Source organism: Schistocerca americana, chromosome X (genome assembly GCF_021461395.2).
Source record: "Schistocerca americana isolate TAMUIC-IGC-003095 chromosome X, iqSchAmer2.1, whole genome shotgun sequence".
NCBI lineage: Eukaryota > Metazoa > Arthropoda > Insecta > Orthoptera > Acrididae > Schistocerca > Schistocerca americana.
In genome coordinates this window covers 39371433-39394109 of record NC_060130.1, presented here as the reverse complement: position 1 = coordinate 39394109, position 22677 = coordinate 39371433, and the positions used below count along the sequence as shown (strand labels likewise).

Here is a 22677-nt window from a genome sequence, read left to right as displayed (position 1 = left end):
TGTGAAGGACACAGATGCCCTGTACTTCTGTGAGTCAGCATTATCAGCACGTAACAAAATTTGAAGGGGCCTAATTGTGTGTCTCCATTTGCCAGGCTGATTGAATTATGCAGTATGCAGATTTGTGAGACATTCAGATGTGGTAGTGTCCCCATGTTGGACTGCTTGGGTACGTAAGGGCGGCTTGCTTGTCAGCAAGCTTCCGGTTGACCGTGTCTGACGAGCCCATGGGAGAATTGCTGCAAGTACGCCGAGCACATTGTAACCCTTTCACACCTGCACCTGTCATGTGATCAGCAGTGAGTCACATTCTACAAGACCCGCGATGACAGTTGTCAGTGAGTATGACAACGACATAGGGAGAGGGCGTTTGGGGCAGCATCGGATATGACTTCAGGTCACCCTGACAGCACAACAGTATGTCATGGACATCCTACATCCTCATTTGCTACCTCCATGTCCAACGGAGTTACAAGAGACAGAGCAGTGAAAACATATCCAGTTGTTGACTCACAAAACGGTTTTGAGCTGTGACGCATGTAGTCTTAAGTGAATCATTCATACAAAAAGAAAAGAAGAGGAAGCTAAAGTCAGAATCTGAAAAAATTGGAGAATGGAATAGATATTTGAAGACTTCACACTTGAAACTCCCAGTTTTCCTATTGTGAAAGTGCCTTTGTGACCATATGCATTTCACTGATGATAAACTTTTTTTCCCCCCTGGGTCTTGGCTCCATATTTTTTCATCCGGTTGAGTCAGAATACTTGCATAGTATTTGTGAGGTATTGTTTCAGTCTTGCAAGCTAATCTAAAATACAATCCCTTTTGCATCCTAGAAAACAATGACCACTCTTTCTCTCCGATTAAGTCACCTTGGCTATTTTTGTGCAACTGCTGTTTCATTTCATCCACGGGAACAGATTGGTGCATAGAATCAGTTGTGTGTCAGATTGTCCCAAATTGTTTTTCACATTAGGTTGTAGTCAGGCTTCAACAGACATGCCACTCATTTTCCGGTATGGCCACGGCATCAACTGTTTTGCACATCTTTTTAATTACTGATCTTGCAATATCACACTGTGTTCTTTCTCAGCATTTTCATATTTGATTGTAATTCTAGGAAGTAGTTCATGAGTCATCTTACAGAGACATATGCCACATATGAATTCAGCCACCCATTCCTTAACTGTTGACTATGAAGGAACTCCCCCCATGAACCATGGACCTTACCGTTGGTGGGGAGGCTTGTGTGCCTCAGCGATACAGATGGCCGTACCGTAGGTGCAACCACAACGGAGGGGTTTCTGTTGAGAGGCCAGATAAACATGTGGTTCCTGAAGAGGGGCAGCAGCCTTTTCAGTAGTTGCAGGGGCAACAGTCTGGATGATTGACTGATCTGGCCATGTAACATTAACCAAAACACCTTGCTGTGCTGTTACTGCGAACGGCTGAAAGCAAGGGGAAACTACAGCCATAATTTTTCCCGAGGACATGCAGCTCTTCAACTTGACTAGAAGAAGAGATCGGTTGGTAGGACATGTTTTGAGGCATCAAGGGATCACAAATTTAGCATTGGAGGGCAGCGTGGAGGGTAAAAATCGTAGAGGGAGACCAAGAGATGAATACACTAAGCAGATTCAGAAGGATGTAGGTTGCAGTAGGTACTGGGAGATGAAGAAGCTTGCACAGGATAGAGTAGCATGGAGAGCTGCATCAAACCAGTCTCAGGACTGAAGACCACAACAACAACAACAGCATGAAGGAACTGACTCCTAATAAGTAAGATGATGCCTGTAGAAAAGTGCAACAAAACAGTAATCTCAAAAAAGGACAGGATAGACAGTACATTCTGTAGGACATATTAAAAGTGATTGGTAAAAGAGACTTGGTGTGTTAAATGCAGCTTTTGATTACATGATAATTGAATTGGATAGATAAACAACCTACTTGCTAAGTGGCGGCAGAACACACACATAAAAGAAGATTATAATTAGGCGAGCTTCAGAGCCAGTAGCTCATTCTTCAGGCAGAGGGGTTGAAGTGGAAGGAAGAGGGGTGAAGGATAGGTCTAGGAAAAAGGGTAGATTTTGAGAAAGTTACCCAGAACTGCAGATCAAGGGCTGACTTTCCAGATGGGATGTGATTCCACATCTACATACATACTCCACTAGCCACCATATGGTGCATGGCAGAAGGTACCCTGTCTCACTACAATAGTCTGAATAAAATTACTTGATAGTTGACATCAATCACTTGCTGCAACAATGTTGCCACATTGGCTACCAGCTACCGTTTGGTTACAGGTGACAACAAACAAGCAGCTCACTTCACAAATTATGTTAAATGTTTAACACAGAGCAATTTTTCTAGTGGCTGGTGCAAGGTATGTCAGAAATGTTGGATACTCTGTCGACTATTGATTTAAAGTGACCAGTGACTGAACTGGGGCAGACGACCCGTTTTGTATCCCTGACTGTAAACTTGTGTCCTAACCCAGCCAAGAAAATTGTGGTCAACAGTCTGCAGCAGTACTAATATCATGATCGCTTTGTTCATGGCAATTAAAGCTAACCCTTAAGGGTAAACTCACGACAACAAAAACTCAATTTCAGGGCTGAAAGCAAATTGAAATTTCTCCATGTCATTTGTTACCTGTAACTATCCTTACACTAGCTGCACATGCTGTCATGTTAGAAATCAGTGAACAGTCCATGTGGGCACTTGGTCGTGGATTATAGATGGCTGAGGCAGATTCCAAATGAAGAAATAATGACAGGAAGAAAAATAAGACCAAATAGAACAGTCAAAACAATGATGAAAAATGATGCAGCAAATTATTAAAAATAAAAAAAATATATTTAAACCAATTAATTGAATGAAAATAATAATCACACTCTTTTGGTTAGATTTAAAAATAAAAATTTTGCTACATTGATGAGATTCAAACCTACAACATGCTACATATTAGATTAATCTGCCAACCATTGTGCTATGCCACAGCACTGCATGAAGTATTTATATATGTGAATGTAGTGACCCAGTTGCAACTATGAATTGCAACCTTAAAAATTTCAGTTTCACGCAGTGTAGTGAAAAGCTTATCTAATGTAAGATGATCTCTGTGAATATGATAACTATATGTATGATACTGAATCACACCTTGTGCTGAGTTATTCAGTAGTGTTTGGTTAGTGCTATGAATGAAATGTGTGTCTTTCATTAGCATTGTTAATGTGTGTTGTTTTTGGTGTAGGTATCGCGTGTCATGAAATACATAATAAAAGTGTGGGGCTCGTAATTCGGGATACAAATACATCAAGAAAGAATGCTGAACCAGGAATTGGAAGTGACTGGCCAATTTTGGTGGAGTTTGGCAACAGCAGACAGTTCAAGTGTGACGCTGACTACTCTTATTGGCGTTTGAAGTGCCAACTATCAAGTAATTTTATTTCAACTGTAGTCAGTTCCTTTCCCGTTCCATCTGCCAATTGAGTGAGGAAAAAGTGAATGTCTATATGCCTCTCTATGAGTCCTAATTTGTTGTCTCTTATCTTTGTGGTCCTTACGCATAATGTATGTTGGTGCAAGCAGAATTGTTCTGCAGTCAGCACAGTGTTCCTCAAAATCCCTCCAGGGATTCCCATTTGAGTTCCAGAAACATCTCCATAATACTTGTATGTTGTTGTTTCAACCTACTGTTAACAAATCTAGTATCCTGCCTCTGAATTACCTCAATGTCTGCTTTAATTCGACCCCTTGCGGATACCAGACACTCAAACTGTACTCAAGAAGAGATCACACTAGCATCCTATATGTGATGTCCATCACAGCTGAGCCACACTGTAGTAAAATTCACCCAACAAACAAAAGATGATTATTCGCCTTCCCTACCATGACCCTCACACGTTTGTTCCATTTCATATCACATTGCAATGTTACGTCCAGATATTGAAACAATGTTACTTCTTCATTCATGACACTACTAATGCTGGATTCTGGCATTATGGATTTGTTTTTCCAACTCATCTGCAGTAACTTATATTTTTCTACATTTAGGGTTAGCTGTCATTTATCACACCAACTGGGAACTTTGTCCAGGTCATCTTTTATCCTCCTAAATCACTCAACGATGACACCTTCCATACACCACAACATCATCAGCAAACAACCACAGATTACTGTCCACTTTGTCCATCAAATCAGTTATGCACATAGAAAATATGAGTAATAGCGCTCCTATCACACATCCCTGGAACGATCCTAATGATACCCCAGTCACCTGATGGACACTCACCGTCGGGATAATGTAGTGGGTTCTATTACTTCAGAAGTCTTTGAGCCACTCACATGTCTGGGAATGTATTCCATGTGCTTGTACCTTTGTTAAAAGTCTGCATTGAGTCATTATGTCAAATGCTTCTCGGAAATCAAGAAATATGGAATCTGGGTTTGTGAATTTTGTGATGGCAAAGTTAGAGGAGCAATGCATCTGCATTAAATTTTGTGTGAAACTCAAGAAAACCTTTACAGAGACACACCAAATGATGCTGGGAGCCTATAGCGATGAGTACTTAAGCCATACTCGGTGTTATATATTATTCACACGTTTTAAAAATGGCTTTACAAAAGTCAAACATGATCCTTGTTCAGGACGCTCTTAGATGTCCACTGATGATGCTTGTGTCAGGAACGTCAACGAAATTGTGTGTGCCAGTCGAAGATTCACTGTCCGAGAGATTGTAGAAGAATGTAACATTTCAGTTGGATCATGTTATGAAATGACACAGCATCTTGGAATGCATTGTGTTGCCGTCAAGTTCATTCCACGCTCATGAGTCAAGACCAAAAAAACTTTTTGGATCTTACAAATGAGACTGAGATGTTCCTTGTGAGAATAGTATGACCCCTGCAGACTTCTTTTTATTTCCAAAGGTGAAAAGGATGAAGTTTTGCAATGGTAGATGAGATAGAAGAAAATTCGCAGACGGCACTTTATGCGACCCAGCAAGATGTGTGTCAAGACTGCTCCTGGAAGTGGAAATGATATTGGGAGCAGTGTATCAATTTTGGAGTAGAGTATTTTGAAGGAGACAATCCATAGTAACTAAAAGATAAGCATAGAAAATTTTGTGGACAAAGTTCTGGAATTTTTTGAACAGACATTGTATGACAAAAGGGCATGCTGAGTTGCCCATGAGTGATGCTTTGTACTGATTTGTGGACATAAACTTATTGGTCTCTATGAAACTGATTAGATTCAAACCCAGAATATGTTCAAGAATTCTGCAGCAAACTGATGTTACGGGTATTGGTCTGTAATTTCGCGGGTCTGTTCTTTCGCCCTTCGTATATACAGGAGACGCCTCTGTATTTTTTCCCCAGTTGCTTAGGTCTTTCTGCTGGGTGAGAGATTCACAATAAATACAAGCTAAGTAAGGGTCCAGTGCCATATAGCACTCTTTGTAAAACCAAATTGAGATTCCATCTGCAACTGGTGACATTTGTTTTTAATTATTTCAGGTGTCAGGGATGCTTACGAGGGTGGTTTGAAAAGTTCTTGAAACAGAATAGAAAAAAAGTACTTATGTCACTGAAACTTTTTTGTTTTTCAATGTACCCTGCTTGTAGATTAATTCACTTGGTCCAACAGTGTTCCAATACCTTGATCCCATCTCGACAATGATTTTCCTCCAGGCCTACAAAATAGTTGTCAACTCAGGCTATCAATTCTTAATTTAAGTGAATCTTCATCCACAAAGAAAAATTTTCAGTTTAGGGAAGAGGCACGTGTGGCAACAATTCATACCTTAGTTTGTGTAATTTTACCATGGCGATGGCACATGCGTGCGAGCGTGCATTGGCTTGATGCTAGATGACTTTCTTCCTTATTAAACCTGGCCTTTTTCTCATATCTTTTGTTGCAATTTGTCCAGAAGGTTAGCATAGTATTCTCCAGTAATTGTTTGCCCAGTGGGGAGATAAAGTACAAACAGAATCCCCTTCTCATCCCAGAACACTGATGCCATGATCTTCCCCGCTGAAGGAATTTGGTGGCGCATCCCAGAACACTGACGCCATGTCCTTCCCCGCTGAAGGAGTTTGGCGACGGAGATTCAGCATGTTTCCAATGCTTTGATTGTTGCTTTGTCTCTGGGGTATAGTAGTAAACCAAAGTTTCCTCGTGGTCACAAACCAGCACAAAAGTTCTTGTTTGTTTCTCCTAAAACAGGCCAAACATTGTTGTGATATGTCCATTCTCATGTGTTTTTGACCCAGCATCAAGAGTCGCGGCACCCATCTTGTGAATACCTTTCAGATGACATCTGGCAAGCGTGAGCAATTTCATGCACTCTAAATTGGTGATCCTCCTTGATCATTATGCGCACTTTTGCAATGATTTCTAGAGTAGTGACACATCTTGGCTGACCTATTCATGGATGATCATCATCTAAGCTCTCCTGACCAAATTTAAATTCATTTATCCACTTGGCAACAGTTGAAGACAAAGGAGCAGAGCCCCTGGTGTATTCTGGAAATCGGCATGAATGTCCTTCGCTTTCATACCTATCTTTATGAAGTACTTCATCACTGCTTGAATCTCTACCCGTCCCCCCCCGTCTTTGCAGATCACTACACAGGAACAACAACAGAGCCGTGTCACTGCCACAGCTCTCTTCCAAGAGCACTGACATGGCACATGTTTACAGGTGATTGTTGTTAGGTGTCTTTGTACTATTGTCAAATGACGGTATGTTTATATGATTCTCTTGCATGAATTATTTCTTAAATGTAAAATTTAAAACATTTATCTCCTACTGCCACACCAGACTGGTCAAGTGACATGATGGAAACCTTTGACTCACTTAGTGATTTTACATAGGACAATAATTTCCCCTGCTTCTCAGCCAGATCTTTTGCTGAGGTATGACAGTGGTAGTAACCTTTCCTTGTTGCCATTTGGCATTCTCTTTTGAACCAAGAGTGCAGTAGCTTTTCCTTCCTCAGTATTTTCCGAATTTCATTGTTAAACCACAGTGGCTCTTTTGCATCCTTAATTTGTTTACTAGGTACAGACTTGTTGAGAGTGCAATTCACGATCTGTTTAAGCTTTGACCATAATCTCTCTACGTCCATCTTAATGGAACTAAGTGATGTCAGTTCTGTCTAAGTGAGATGCTAACATCTGCTTATCTGCTCTTTCTGGCATGAACGTTTTCCTAGCCTTCTTGACTGATTTATTAATTTTTGTAACCTTAGTTATTATGATGTTATCATGATTATTAATCCCCATCTCTATGCTGAAGTCATTGATGATATCTGGCCTGTTTGTAACTACAAGGTCTAAGATATTTCCATTGCATGTGGCATGCCAAACTAGGTGCTCAAGACAATTTTTGAAAACCACATTCAAAAGTGCTTCACAAGATTGACTGCACCCCCTGCAATGAAGCCATAGGCTACCATCTATACTCAGTAGGCTAAATTAACCTCCAACTAGTATTGCATGATCTAGATATTGACGTGCTACTGTCTGTAGACTTTCTGTGAATGGCTCCAAAACTGTCATAGCAGAACCGGGTGGCTGATTAAAACATTCATTAATTAACTTGATTTCACGTAGACTTGTTATATGCAACCAGATAACTTCACTGTCACAATCAGCTTTGACCTCAATAGAGACAATAGACACTCCCTCTCCTACAGTGTCTAACCTGCCTTTCCGATATATATTCCATTAATCACTAAATATGTGAGAGCTTTCTACTCTGGGTTTCAGCCAGCTCTCAGTCTCTGAGAATAATTTGAGTGCGAGACTTTCCTGGATGGCAGTAAATTCGAAAACTGTGTTACAAGTACTTTGACAACTGATAAAATTTTGACAATCTACACTGGAGTGAATTCAAAAGATAAACCTCAACCAACATTGAATGTATCTTGGTGATAAAGAGCCCAAATAAATAAATAGATGATTTTATTCCATTTCATCTGATTGCATGAAACACACACAGCATAACTACTCAGAAAACAACTATAGTGCTGATTACATTTACTATCGTACATGTAGCACTCTGAGAACATTTCACCTTGTCATAGTAGTCCTGTGTTTTGGAACTAGGCAGTGCTTCATTTCACAAAGCGAAAGGAATGGCTTGTGTAAAAAAAAAAAAAAAAAAAAAAAAAAAAAAAAAAAAAAAAAAAAAAAAAAAAAAGAAGAAGAAGAAGAGGAAATAGTGGTTGCTGGTGTTTTTAACACTATCATTCAATTTAGTTCCTATTGTGAACTTTGCAGCTAGGATATGTAAATGCTCTGAGACTGCTATTGATAATATCTTTATGAACAAATCTAGCGGAAAAAAGTCATATCACAAAACCAATAGTAAATGGACTATCTGATCACAACGTGCAGCATCCTGTGTCAAATGTTGAAACTTCTCAGGATAAAAAAAATATTAAATCTGAGTACAGGAGGATAATAAATAAGCCAGAAATTGAGGAATTCAGGAAATTGCTCAAAGACATGAACTGGAGAGATGTTTACCTGACTCAAATGGAAAATACAAAGCATTTATTAATAAAGTTACCTCCTCTTTTGAAAATTGTTTTCCCCTAAAGGTAACTCAGATCACACAGAAGTCAAAAGATAAACCATGGATTACACAAGGAATAAAGATGTCATGTGGGGAAAAAGGAGACTGTATCTACTATCTAGGAACATTTCTGATATTAGCATTGTAATGCATTACAAAGAATACTGCAAAATATTGAATCAAGTAATCCAGAAATTGAAGTAGCTTTATTAAGAGAAAAAGATAATTGTATCAACAAAATAAGAACTGTATGGGATATAGTGAAGACAGAGAGAAGTGGGGCCAAAAAGGAAGTGGAACAGATAGCTCTAAAAGTAAATGAGGCTTTGGTAACAAGTGCATGTAGTGTTGTAAATCTCTTAAGCAAGACTTAATTTTTGTTACTGACGGCTCGGGGTTATCAGGTTCGGTGAATGGTGCAATGGAGTATCTGGGACCAGTCTTTGAAGAACATTGTGTAGAACCTATTCGAGGAACTTTGAATTCCGACCATTGCTTCTCAGTATACTTACTCCTTAATGAAATTTGTTGCAAGTTACATATCTATATTTCCAACAAATAGCTCAATACATATTATCAATACTAGGAATAAGAACAATCTACATAAAGACCTAAAATCACTTATGTTGGTCCAAAAGGGGGTCCAATATTCAGGAACACACATTTTCAATAAATTACCAGCACCCATTAAAAACTTGGTTTCAGATAAAGCACAGTTTAAACAGAGTTTGAATGACTTTTTGATAGGCAATGCCGTCTACTCTATAGATGAATATCCTAACAGAGACTGAAAGGCCAGCTTAAGTAAAAATATGTTAGATTTAAGTTTTGACAGCACTTGGTTGCAACAGTCAATATTAAGTATTTTGTGTATGATAAATTTATTAATAGTGCATAACAATGTTTCATTCTGACAGCGTATTAATTCTGTAAATATTAGCTTTTCCAGTTTACTGTATTGTATTCACCTATTTTGACAATCTCGTGACAAATGATCAGGGAAGTATTCATTATATTAAAATGTTTTGTGTTATACATTCTGATATGTTCCACACCCTCGAGAATCATCTCATTTTTTCGGTGTATGTAACAAAAACTGAATCAAATCAAATCCAATCACCATCTCTCGTCATGTAATAACTTCACTTCTTCTTCTTCCCTTGTCGTCTCCTGTTTTTCCAGTACTCGTCCATCTCCTCCTCATGTTTTTCCCCCTTTATTCTATTCGTGTTGTTCTCAATCCCCTATTTCTTCTGCATTGAAAGTCTTTTATTTTTATTTACTTATTTTTTTTATTGAGGTGAGTCTCTACGGACTGCGTGGTAACAACCGACTTCACTCTAGTGTCCAGGTCTTGTTCTTGCTCCAGCTTTGACTTCCTGCCAGTATCTTCTGAGCCCCTCCAAGAAGTGCCTTTTTATGCTCTTCAGATAATGGTCCTCACTGTCTTTCGAATGTTGATGCCATGTTAAAACCTTGGTAGTTGGTCACCAATCTTCTAAATTTGTTCCTTTCAGGAATTTCTCTCTGAGATACCAATCTGCTTAAGATCTTTTTCACATTCTTTGAACCATCTCGGCCTTGTTTTCTTAGATAGGATGAAACTCCGTATTCTTTTTGTTAGTCAATCACCGTCCATTTTCATGAGATGACCATAAAATAACAATCATTTCTTTGTAATGGATCCTGTGATAGATTCTGTCTCACTGCACGTGTCCTCATTTGCTCTCATTCGTCATTGTCCATCGACCCATCTATTACCTTAGGATTTTCCTTAATATCCTACACTCACGCTTTTCCAGCCGCTCAGCTTACCTTGTCTATTCGTGGTCAAAGTTTTGGATGCTTATAAGCCCTCAGGTTGTACAACTGTATTATAATGTTGGAACTTGGCCCATATACTCATAGACTTTTTGTTATAAGTATTCTTTGTCAGTTGGTATGCTTGGTCTAACTTCCTCATCCCGACAATTGCTTCTTCTTTTAATCCATTCTCCTGGTGGATGACTTCACCCAGATACCTGAAATTCTTAACTCATCCGATTTTTTCCCAGGTTGGTTATCTTCCATTCAGGTCCGTCACAGATGTTCGTCATATATTTTGTCTTTTGAATAGAGATCTGGAGTCTAACTTTTTTCATCAATTTCTGACAGCCTATTTATCTTGTTGATTGCTGACTCTATGTTGTTAGCAAAAATGGCCAGGTCAGCCGCAAAATCTAAGCAGTCAATGCACACCCCTTTGTTCTTAGGACCAAGTCTGAACCACTCTTCATTTGTTTCTTCTTGGGCTAATAACTTTCTCCACTCTCGAATGACCTTTTCCAAGACACAATTGAAAAGGAGAGGGATAGTCCATCTCCTCGTCTTATGTCCGTTCTGATTGTAAAGGGTTCAGATACCTCACCCATAAGTTTAATTTTCGACACTGTGTTAGCAAGAGTTTGTTTGATCAGCTTTCTTGATGTATTATCCACCCCAAACTTTTCCAAAATATTCATTAATGCATGTCAGTCGATGGAGTCATATACTTTCTGAAAATCAACAAACATGACCACATAGTTATTTCTTCCAATTTTTTTTTGTACCTCATGATGTTCTTCAGGTTAAAGATCTGTTCTGCGCAAGAATCACCCTTTTGGAAACCAGCTTGATAGTCCCCAATCAGTTGGTTACAATGATCTTCTATTCTATTCTGTATCACTTTCGAGAGAATCTTATATGGAACAGATACTAATGAGGTACCCCTATAGTTATTGACATTCTATTTATCACCTTTTTTGTGTAGACGATGGATTAAAGCTGACTGCCATTCAGTTGGTATCATCCTAGCTCTCCAGATCTCCTCAAAAAGTTGGACTAGTATATCTAGAGTTTCATTATTTGCCAGCTTCAGTAGTTCCACCACTATTGAATCCTCTCCAGCTGCCTTATTATTCTTAAAGTTGTTGATGATCTCTTTGGTCTCCTCTTTACTAGATGGAGATGAGGGGTAGTTTGTGGATTGGGGCACATACAGGGAATCTTTCTTTCGGTTCATCACAATTAAGTAGGTTTTCAAAGTAACGAGACATTATCTTGCAGTTTTTTTGTTGGTCAGGCCGAGTGTGGTGTGCGTACTGTAAGACCTTCAGTGCACACACCATCAGATTATTTGACTTGTTGCTCTAACAAAGTAAGCGAGTGTCAGCAATATGTCTCGTGGTCTTATCATGGCGTATTTATCTTCTGCCATTAGGTCAGACGATAGAAATGCCACTTGCACGCTGAGAGTAGCAGATTGACGGTGACCAACTTTAAACAGAACTTGATTAGTTTTCACATTCATTTATTAAAATAATAACAAATATAAAAATTACTTAACTTGGTTCTGGATGCTATTTACAATTGACAATCTGAAGTTCCTTTGGTATTGATACATTAATCTTATTCTCACATATATCTCGGGTACTTGACGAAAGTGTCTATACATTTATCTTCATGGCAATGTACAGGAATATGGTAATCTTATTAGGCGCAAACTGAATCTTGACTATGGACTGGTACAGACAATTGTAGAACTCGTACAGACTGGTACAGACTATGCAGACTGGTACAGACTAATGCAGACTGGTGCAGACAAATGCAGACTGACTGGTCGAAGGTCTTTACACTTGTTATAATACCTCGCACGTTCATGTATCACTGCGTGAGTGTGATGCGCGAGGAGAAAGTGTTCTATCTTAGCAGCAATCTCATTGGCTGTGTTACATATTAATACGCGAATCGGCGGAAGCAGAATTTGATCCGTCTCTGTGGCAGCGCCATCTCATAGTGCGGAGATGGACGAGTGCTGCGCCTGCGCTGTTGTGCTTAGCGGGGCTCACTCTAGTGGGAAATTTGTGTACGCGCTGAATACGCGGAACTATGTACACAACACTGAGCTTTCCATTTTCGTCTCTAAAACAAAAACTAGGGGCTTGGTATCCTTTCAAATTCGATTTGAACGTCTGATAGAAGTCTCTGACATTGTTTATCTGGAAACGCTGATCGATCTGTTATAACTGCTGTTTCTCATGCAACTGCTTAGCCCTTCGTAGAGTTCTGGCTGCATATTTTCGAACTTCATGGAATACATCAAAATCATCAGGTCTCCTGGTAGAGTTCCACTTTTTCCATGCACTTGCTGTTTGGCCCACCACCTCACCACAAACCTCATTCCACCATGTATGATTCCTCTTTTTAGCTGTCAGGATTTTAGTATTAGCTGCTTGTTGGATCATGGAGTCAATGTCTGCCCATTTATGGGATTCAACTGTCAGTTACTGGTGGCATTGTTCCAATATGTTTTGATTGATTTTGAGCTTCGCAATATCATATTTATGAATTTTATTTCCGGTTTTCACGGTCTTATTGAGAGGGATGAAATTAATTTTGATCTTGGAGAGGTGATGATCCTTTTAAATTCAGTATTTTATCTGTAAAAAGGTTTCTTTCTATTATTTCTGATTGTTTGATGTTGTTTCTTTCTTATTTCTGTAATCCATGCTATCATTGATTCCTTCTTCCAGAACTACTCATTCAGTAGAGGTCTCTAAAAAAAGATTAATCTTCTTTTAGCCATTACTTCTGATATTTTCTCAAAATTTTGGTAGATCTCCTCATTACTTCTCATTTTCCAGCCATCTATAGCTTGTATTGCAACCATTATTTTCTAATAATGCTCCTTTGAGGAACCTCTGTTCTGTCCAGCTTATAGTTCATCATTAGGCATCCTCAACCATATAAACATCCTGGTCATACCACTGTGGGATAGTGTCTTCGTTTTGTTTTTTTAGTTGTACATTTCTTGTTGTAAATATCCTTTGTCAAACGATTTGCTCTCTCCAGTTTGCTGACTCTTGCATCTACTGTTAATTCTTTTAGTCCATTTTGTTGTACAGTTTGTCCAATATATTTAAATTTACTTCCTAATGCTATTTTACTTTTTTGTTTTTCTAAGAGTGTTGATGCATTGTTTGAAATTGTCATCAATGTTGTTTTTTCGGCTGAAATTTTGGGACCAGCTCCCTTTGCTATTTCTTCCAAAAGATTTCTTTCAATAACTGTCTGCCAGATTTTTTGAAAGTATATCAGAATCATCTGCAGAAGCCAGGCAGTTTACCTTAATTCCATTTGTTTTTCATCCTAAAATTATTGGTTCAATTTTGTGATTTTTTTTCTCCAAATTCCAGATACTTTCTATTTTTTCTAGAATGCAGTGTTACAGTAAAGGTGATAAACTGTCCCCTTGTCTAACATCAGTTTTTATTTCAAATGGTTGAGATACTTCTCCCATAAATTTAGCTTCTGCCATCCTATTTGCTAGTGTTTTGAGGATTATGTTTGCTTTAACACAAAATTCTTTGATGATTTTACCTATAATTTCTCTGCCTACCAAATCAAATGTTTTCTTGAAACCTATACATGATACTATTATAGGTTTGGTGATTAACAGTATGTGGAGAATTATCGATTTTCTAATAAACATCTGTTCTGTGCAGGGTATTCCCTTTCTAGAGCTCCTTGAGATTCTCCCAGTTATTTGTCTAAAGTTTCTACAACTCTGTCCAGAGAATTTTTGATAATATTTTGTATATCACTGGCAGAAGTCAGGCATCTCTGCAATTGTTGACATTTTGTGTTTCCCCTTTTTTTCATAGCTGTGGATTAATGCTTTCCATAATCTCTTCAGCTCTCCAAATGTTCTCAAACAGCAGTTGTAGATCATTTGTGTGTTCTGACTATTTCAATAATTTTTCTGTAGTGGAGTGTTGGAATGATTTGATGGCTTCATGAATTTATTGTTCTGTTAGTGGAAAATCTTCCTCCAGATGTTGTGGGACTGCTATTATATATTGCTACAATGTGCTGTTATTATTATTGTTGTTGTTGTTGTTGTGGTTGTTTGGTTGCCTGTTCTTCAGCACTATCTTTCTGTTTCGTTTATCTATTTGCCGCCATTTTAGCCCATTTACCGGTATTTTCAGCTTGTTTTTCACTTATTTGACCTTTTGGTGGCTCCTCTTGAAGAGATCTTATTTCTCAGCATTTAAAATTACATCATCTGCTGCTCTTTCGCAACTCAATTTCATCATGTCCAGTCTAGTTTTTTCATTCATTTAACCATCCATCTTCCTTGACTCAAGATTCTGAATTTTCATCCTTAATTCTTGAACAGTCTCATTTCTCTTTTTACATTTTCCAGATGAAGAAACTTTTGGTCCTCAAAGCTAAGATTAGTATCAGTTTTTTTATTTGTTTCTGCCTATGGCTGCTATATCTCTTTAGTTAGAATATTTTCTCTCTCTGTATTTGATTATAGTCTAAGTCTGAATATTTTTATAAGTACATTTATTGCTGTAGCAATGAGTAAAATAAATTGTATTGCACTGCCTGTAGCATGTAGCACCATTTTGACTGTTAGTCCTCTTGCTGTACAAAAAGTAGCTTTGATGATTACTTAATGCAAGTATTTTGTAAGAGCTGAGGAATGGTTAGTATCTGTTTATATTTTTCTGATTAATTCAAGCTCGTCAATGCACATCCTCTGTTAAGGAAATATTTGAACTGAATTTACTGTGTGTTAAATATAAGCAGTGGATCCATTGGGGTAGTCTTTTTGGTAGAAATATGTCAAGGTGAACAAAACAGGAGATGAAATTTCCTGGCAGATTAAAACTGTTTGCCCGACCGAGACTCGAACTCGGGACCTTTGCCTTTCGCAGGCAAGTGCTCTACCAAAGCACGACTCACGTCCGGTACTCACAGCTTTACTTCTGCCAGTACCTCGTTTCCGCTGCAGAGTGAAAATCTCATTCTGAAAACAGGAGATGGTGAAGGAAGAGAGGGAAAAGATCAACATTTGCTTCTCATCAGCAATATAACTGGGTTGCAACATTCAGTGAAAATTATCTGTGACAGGAAGTTGTCAGAAATACATTTTTTGAAGAAACTTTATGTTTGTATAAGCATTTATTAAATTTAAAAAGTTGGATTTCATCTGTTAATACAAAAGATAATGTTTTGCATTGCAGGCATGCTAAACCTGTCAAAGATGAAGAATCGGCCAATGATTCTTATTGGAGGATAACAGTATGTATAACTTAAACTTGAGATTCTTGAAAATAAAGCTAGTCAGTATTTCTTAACAGTACTGATTTAAATACATCTAAAGATCGCTGTTACCTAAATGAAAGTTGACGAGCAAAGTCTTAGTGGACATTTGTATAAAATTGTCATAGGTGTTATTTACAAGAAGAGTAAATAGTTTCAATAGGAATGTGGTGAGACATTTAACAAATGTCATGACCACACATTAATAGGACCTTATAACACTACCATTATGATATTAGTATGCTTTTACATAAATAACAGAAACCCTGTCTCTATGTTGCCACGTATAACCCTCTTACTAAAATTTAATTTAGTTTCCAAATAAAATACACTATGGAAGGATAGTCCTGTTTATAGGAAAAGATAATCAATAGAGTTATCCTTCTTACAGGATTTACCATGTGTTGCATCTAATGGATAAGAAAATTTGACTATTCACTTCTTTTCCTAAGATCTTACCCAGTGGCTAGATAGAAACACAGTATGAATAATAATATACTGAAGCTAGGACAACTCATTTCCAAGTTCATGTAGTGGTATGAAACATGTACTTAATGGTCACCAACCTATCCTGGCAATGAAATAGTGAAGTATTGGAGAAGCAGAAATGTGAATTTTGCCTACTTTCTTGCTACTGTTTAGTTTGGCTCTTCAAATAAATCACCCCACTTAAACAATTTTGGGCTACATCTTTATGCATTATGTTTTTAAAAAAGAAAAAGCCCAGTAGATAACTTCGAGGAAGGTAAAAAAAATTAGCCGGGGTGGGGGGGACAACCTTTAGAAAAGCACTTTCCATAATCAAGAAACTTAAATACTTAGACACTAAAGCACACACTTTTTAACTGAACATTTCACTTAAAGAAAACCTCTTTCTTGGTGGAATTAACTTTCAAAAGCTATTATTCTTTGAACTAATTCTGTATAGCCATCTAACAGGTTTTAGTAACTTGTCTTCACTCTGATTGAATTTTATGTAACCAAACTACAACACTTTGCAATAGTTAAGAAAACATTTTTATTATTTACACTAAAGCTATTTAAATGGTGCCTCTTTATATTAACTTGGAACTTCATAAGTCTGTAAAACAGGACACTCGGATTAATCAAACACCAGGAAGGAACCCTATACAGATGTATGATTAGGATGAAATAACAGGGTGAACCAGTTTCCGTAAAGTTCAAGAATGATTATTAAAACACAGTTTAAATTAATGGTTCATGCCCTACAAAGGTAAAAATAGAAAAAAATCTTATCTGTGGGCTGTAGGCTTGGGTGTGGCGAACAGTTATGACGGCTAAACTACCCACACTACAGCCTGCAAGTTTCTTGCTGTGTGGGCTCAATTTCTCTACTTGGCTTCATTCAGTTTTACATACAGTAGCTCAACAACTCGCAGCTATGCTGCAAGCTTTTTGCAGTCTTCAACCGAGGCATTTTTATGAAAATTTGCAGGCAAAGCTTCTGCTCCACAAAGGAGTTACCTCAATCACTGCTGCCTACAGACTGTGTGACTTACTTCCCGCACTTGCTCAAGGTAGCACGCCAATTCGCCTTTCGAACCTTTTCCACTCTCCATAGCCATTTTCGTTTCAAACAAAAGCACACTGGCTTTTACATAACGCCTATTTCTTATATTGTTCCTAAGCATGACCATTTCTTAAATTGTCAAATTTACATCAACATGAACAATTTATACACACAAATATTTTTAAATACAAAATGTTATCAAAAAATTATTTACACCCTTGGTATCCTTTGTAGAGGACTTGGGCAGGTTTGTCATATCCTAGTACACATTATTTTGTTACTTCCCTTCAGATATTCCATTTAGCTACATCTACAATTATTCCCAATGTTCAGCCTTTTGAGGTGTCCAGTGCGGGTTCCTCTCCACTTCCTGGGTGTATTGTAACGAGTTAGCTCCCAGGAGCCTCTCAAACCACAAACTCTTAGAAGATTCACTCTTCTTGTACTTAAGTCAGCATTGTCACTTTTGTATTCAATCCCAATGCAATTTCTGTGTTTCATAGTCAATGTGAAGGTCCAAGGGATACAGAAAACCTGCACTGGTGCATCAGAATCCAATACTGGTCTCCCAGGAGCCACTGAAAGCACAAACTAAAAGAAGATTCACTCTTCTTGTACTTAAGGCGGCATTGTCTCATTTGTATTCAATCCCGATGCAATTACTGTGTTTCATGGTCAATGTGAAGGTCAAAGTAATACAGTAAACCAGCACTGGTGCATCGGAATCTAATACTGAACTCCCAGGAGCCGCTGAAAGCACAAACTCTTAGAAGATTCAATCTTCTTGTACGTAAGTCAGCATTGTGCAATAAGTATTCAATCCCGATGCGATTTCTGTGTTTCATGGTCAATGTGAAGGTCAAAGGGATACATTTAACGTTCACTGGTGCATCGGAATCTAATACTGGTCTCCCAGGAGCCGCTCAAACCACAAACGCTTAGAAGATTCACTCTTCTTTTACTTAATTGGCATTGTGCTTTTTGTATTCAATCCCGATGCAATTTCTATGTTTCATGGTCAATGTGAAGGACCAAGGGATACAGTAAACCTGCACTGGTGCATCAGAAACTAATACTGGTCTCCCAGGAGCCGCTCAAACCACAAACTCTTAGAAAATTCACTCTTCTTGTACTTAAGTCGGCATTGTTCCTTTTGTATTCAATCCCGATGCAATTTCTGTGTTTCATGGTCAATGTGAAGGTCAAAGGGATACATTTAACGTGCACTGGTGCACCTGAATCTAATACTGGTCTCCCAGGAGCCGCTCAAACCACAAACTCTTAGAAGATTCACTCTCCTTGCACTTAAGTTGGCATTGTTCCTTTTGTACACAATCCCGATGCAATTTCTGTGTTTCATGGTCAATGTGAAGAGCCAAGGGATACAGTAAACTTGCACTGGTGCATCGGAATCTAATACTATTCTCCCAGGAGCCGCTGAAAGCACAAATTCCTAGAAGATTCATTCTTCTTGTACTTAAATTGGCATTGTCCATTTTGTATTCAATCCCGATGCAATTACTGTGTTTCAAGGTCAATGTGAAGATCCAAATGATACAGTGAACCTGCACTGGTGCATCGGAATGTAGTACCGGCCTCCCAGGAGCCGCTCAAAGCACAAACTCTTAGACGATCACTCTTCTTGTACTTAAGTCGTCATTGTGCCTTTTGTATTCAATCCCGTTGCGATTTCTGTGATTCATGGTCAATGAGAAGGTCCAAGGGATACAGTAAACCTGCGCTGGTGCATCTGAATCCAATACTGGTCTCCCAGGAGCCGCTGAAAGCACAAACTCCTAGAGGATTCATTCTTCTTGTACGTAAGTCACCATTGTCCTATTTGCATTCAATCCCGATGCAATATCTGTATTTCATGGTCAATGTGAAGGTCCAAATGATAGAGTCAACCTGCACTGGTGAATGGGAATGTAATTCTGGTTTCCCAGGAGCCGCTCAAAGCACAAACTCTTAGAAAATTAACTCTTCTTGTACTTAAGTCGGCATTGTGCATTTGATTTCAATCGCGATGCAATTTCTGTGTTTCATGGTCATTGAGAAGTTCCAAGGGATACAGTAAAGCTGCACTGGTTCATCGGAATCCAATACTGGTCTCCCATGAGCCGCTCAAACCACAAACTCTTAGAAGATTCACTCTTCTTGTACTTAAGTCGGCATTGTGCATTTAGTATTCAATCCCGATGCGATTTCTGTGTTTCATGGTCAATGTGAAGGTCCAAGGGATACAGTAAACCTGCACTGGTGCATTGGAATATATTACTCGTCTCCCAGGAGCCTCTCAAACCAGAAACTCTTAGAAGATTCACTCTTCTTGTACTTAAGTCGGCATTGTTCATTTTGTATTCAATCCCGATGCAATTTCGGCGTTTCATGTTCAATGTGAAGGTCCAAGGGATGCAGTAAACCTGCACTGGAGCATCGGAATCTAATACTGGTCTCCCAGGGGCCACCCAGAACACACACTCTTAGATGATTAACTCTTCTTGTACTTAAGTCGGCAGTCCCTTTTGTATTCAATCCCGGTGCAATTTTTGTGTTTCATGGTAATGTGAAGATCCAAGGGATAGAGTAAAGCCGCACTGCTGCATTGGAATTTGATACTGGTCTCCCAAGCGCGGCTCAAAGCACTAACTCTTAGCAGATTCACTCTTCTTGTACTTAAGTCGGCATTGTCCCTCTTGTATTCAATCCCGATGCAATTTCTGTGTTTCATGGTCAATGTGAAGGTCCAAGGGATACAGTAAACCTGCACTGGTGAATCGGAATCTAATACTGGTCTCCCAGGAGCCGCTCAAAACACAAACAGTTAGAAGATTCACTCTTCTTGTACTTAAGTCGGCATTGTCCCTTTTGTATTCAATCCCGATGAAATTTCTGTGTTTCATGGGCAATGTAGATGTCATAGGGATACAGTAAACCAGTACTGGTGCATCAGAATGTAATACTGGTCTCCCTGGAGCTGCTCAACCGCCAACTGCTTAGAAAATTCACTCTTCTTGTACTTAAGTCGGCTTTGTCCCGTTTCTATTCAATCTCGATGCGATTTCTGTGTTTCATCTTCAATGTGGGGGTCGAAGGGATACAGTGAACCTGCGGTGGTGCATCGGAATCTAATACTTGTCTCCCAGGAGCCGCTCAAAGCACAAACTCTTAGAAGATTCAATCTTCTTGTACGTAAGTCAGCATTGTGCATTAAGTATTCAATCCCGATGCGATTTCTGTGATTCATGGTCAATGTGAAGGTCAAAGGGATACATTTAACGTTCACTGGTGCATCGGATTCTAATACTGGTCTCCCAGGAGCCGCTCAAACCACAAACGCTTAGAAGATTCACTCCTCTTTTACTTAATTGGCATTGTGCCTTTTGTATTCAATCCCGATGCAATTTCTATGTTTCATGGTCAATGTGAATGACCAAGGGACACAGTAAACACGCACTGGTGCATCGGAAACTATTACTGGTCTCCCAGGAGCCGCTCAAACCACAAATTCTTAGAAAATTCACTCTTCTTGTACTTAAGTCGGCATTGTTCCTTTTGTATTCAATCCCGATGCAATTTCTGTGTTTCATGGTCAATGTGACGGTCAAAGGGATACATTTAACGTGCACTTGTGCATCAGAATCTAATACTGGTCTCCCAGGAGCCGCTCAAACCACAAACTCTTAGAAGATTCACTCTCCTTGTACTTAAGTTAGCATTGTGCCATTTGTACACAATCCCGATGCAATTTCTGTGTTTCATGGTCAATGTGAAGATCCAAGGGATACAGTAAACTTGCACTGGTGCATCGGAATCTAATACTATTGTCCCAGGAGCCGCTGAAAGCACAAATTCCTAGAAGATTCATTCTTCTTGTACTTAAATTGGCATTGTCCATTTTGTATTCAATCCCGATGCAATTACTGTGTTTCATGGTCAATGTGAAGGTCCAAATGATAGACTCAACCTGCACTGGTGAATGGGAATGTAATACTGGTTTCCCAGGAGCCGCTCAAAGCACAAACTCTTAGAAGATTCACTCTTCTTGTACTTAAGTTGGCATTGTGCATTTGATTTCAATCGCGATGCAATTTCTGTGTTTCATGGTCATTGAGAAGTTCCAAGGGATACAGTAAACCTGCACTGGTTCATCGGAATCCAATACTGGTCTCCCATGAGCCGCTCAATGGACAAACTCTTAGAAGATTCACTCTTCTTGTACTTAAGTCGGCATTGTGCATTTAGTATTCAATCCCGATGCGATTTCTGTGTTTCATGGTCAATGTGAAGGTCCAAGGGATGCAGTAAACCTGCACTGGAGCATCGGAATCTAATACTGGTCTCCCAGGGGCCACCCAGAACACAAACTCTTAGATGATTAACTCTTCTTGTACTTAAGTCGGCAGTCCCTTTTGTATTCAATCCCGGTGCAATTTTTGTGTTTCATGGTAATGTGAAGATCCAAGGAATACAGTAAACCCGCACTGCTGCATTGGAATTTGATACTGGTCTCCCAAGCGCGGCTCAAAGCACTAACTCTTAGCAGATTCACTCTTCTTGTACTTAAGTCGGCATTGTCCCTCTTGTATTCATTCCCGATGCAATTTCTGTGTTTCATGGTCAATGTGAAGGTCCAAGGGATACAGTAAACCTGCACTGGTGAATCGGAATCTAATACTGGTCTCCCAGGAGCCGCTCAAAACACAAACAGTTAGAAGATTCACTCTTCTTGTACTTAAGTCGGCATTGTCCCTTTTGTATTCAAACCCGATGAAATTTCTGTGTTTCATGGGCAATGTAAAGGTCATAGGGATACAGTAAACCAGTACTGGTGCATCAGAATGTAATACTGGTCTCCCTGGAGCTGCTCAACCGCCAACTGCTTAGAAAATTCACTCTTCTTGTACTTAAGTCGGCTTTGTCCCGTTTCTATTCAATCTCGATGCGATTTCTGTGTTTCATCTTCAATGTGGGGGTCGAAGGGATACAGTGAACCTGCGCTGGTGCATCGGAATCTAATACTTGTCTCCCAGGAGCCGCTCAAAGCACAAACTCTTAGAAGATTCAATCTTCTTGTATGTAAGTCAGCATTGTGCATTAAGTATTCAATCCCGATGCGATTTCTGTGTTTCATGGTCAATGTGAAGGTCAAAGGGATACATTTAACGTTCACTGGTGCATCGGATTCTAATACTGGTCTCCCAGGAGCCGCTCAAACCACAAACGCTTAGAAGATTCACTCCTCTTTTACTTAATTGGCATTGTGCCTTTTGTATTCAATCCCGATGCAATTTCTATGTTTCATGGTCAATGTGAATGACCAAGGGACACAGTAAACACGCACTGGTGCATCGGAAACTATTACTGGTCTCCCAGGAGCCGCTCAAACCACAAATTCTTAGAAAATTCACTCTTCTTGTACT

General features: G+C 39.0%; 1 protein-coding gene across 1 annotated transcript in view; it reads left to right on the top strand.

Annotated features, from left to right (window-relative positions):
• The window catches only part of LOC124555816 (molybdenum cofactor biosynthesis protein 1-like), a 60392-nt gene extending 44692 nt beyond the window's left edge, over positions 1-15700 (top strand). Inside the window, exon 7 of the mRNA XM_047129884.1 lies at positions 15645-15700. Within this exon, the coding sequence (XP_046985840.1) occupies positions 15645-15700 (56 nt within the window). The remainder of the gene's footprint in view (positions 1-15644) is intronic.
• The last annotated feature ends 6977 nt before the right edge of the window (positions 15701-22677 follow it).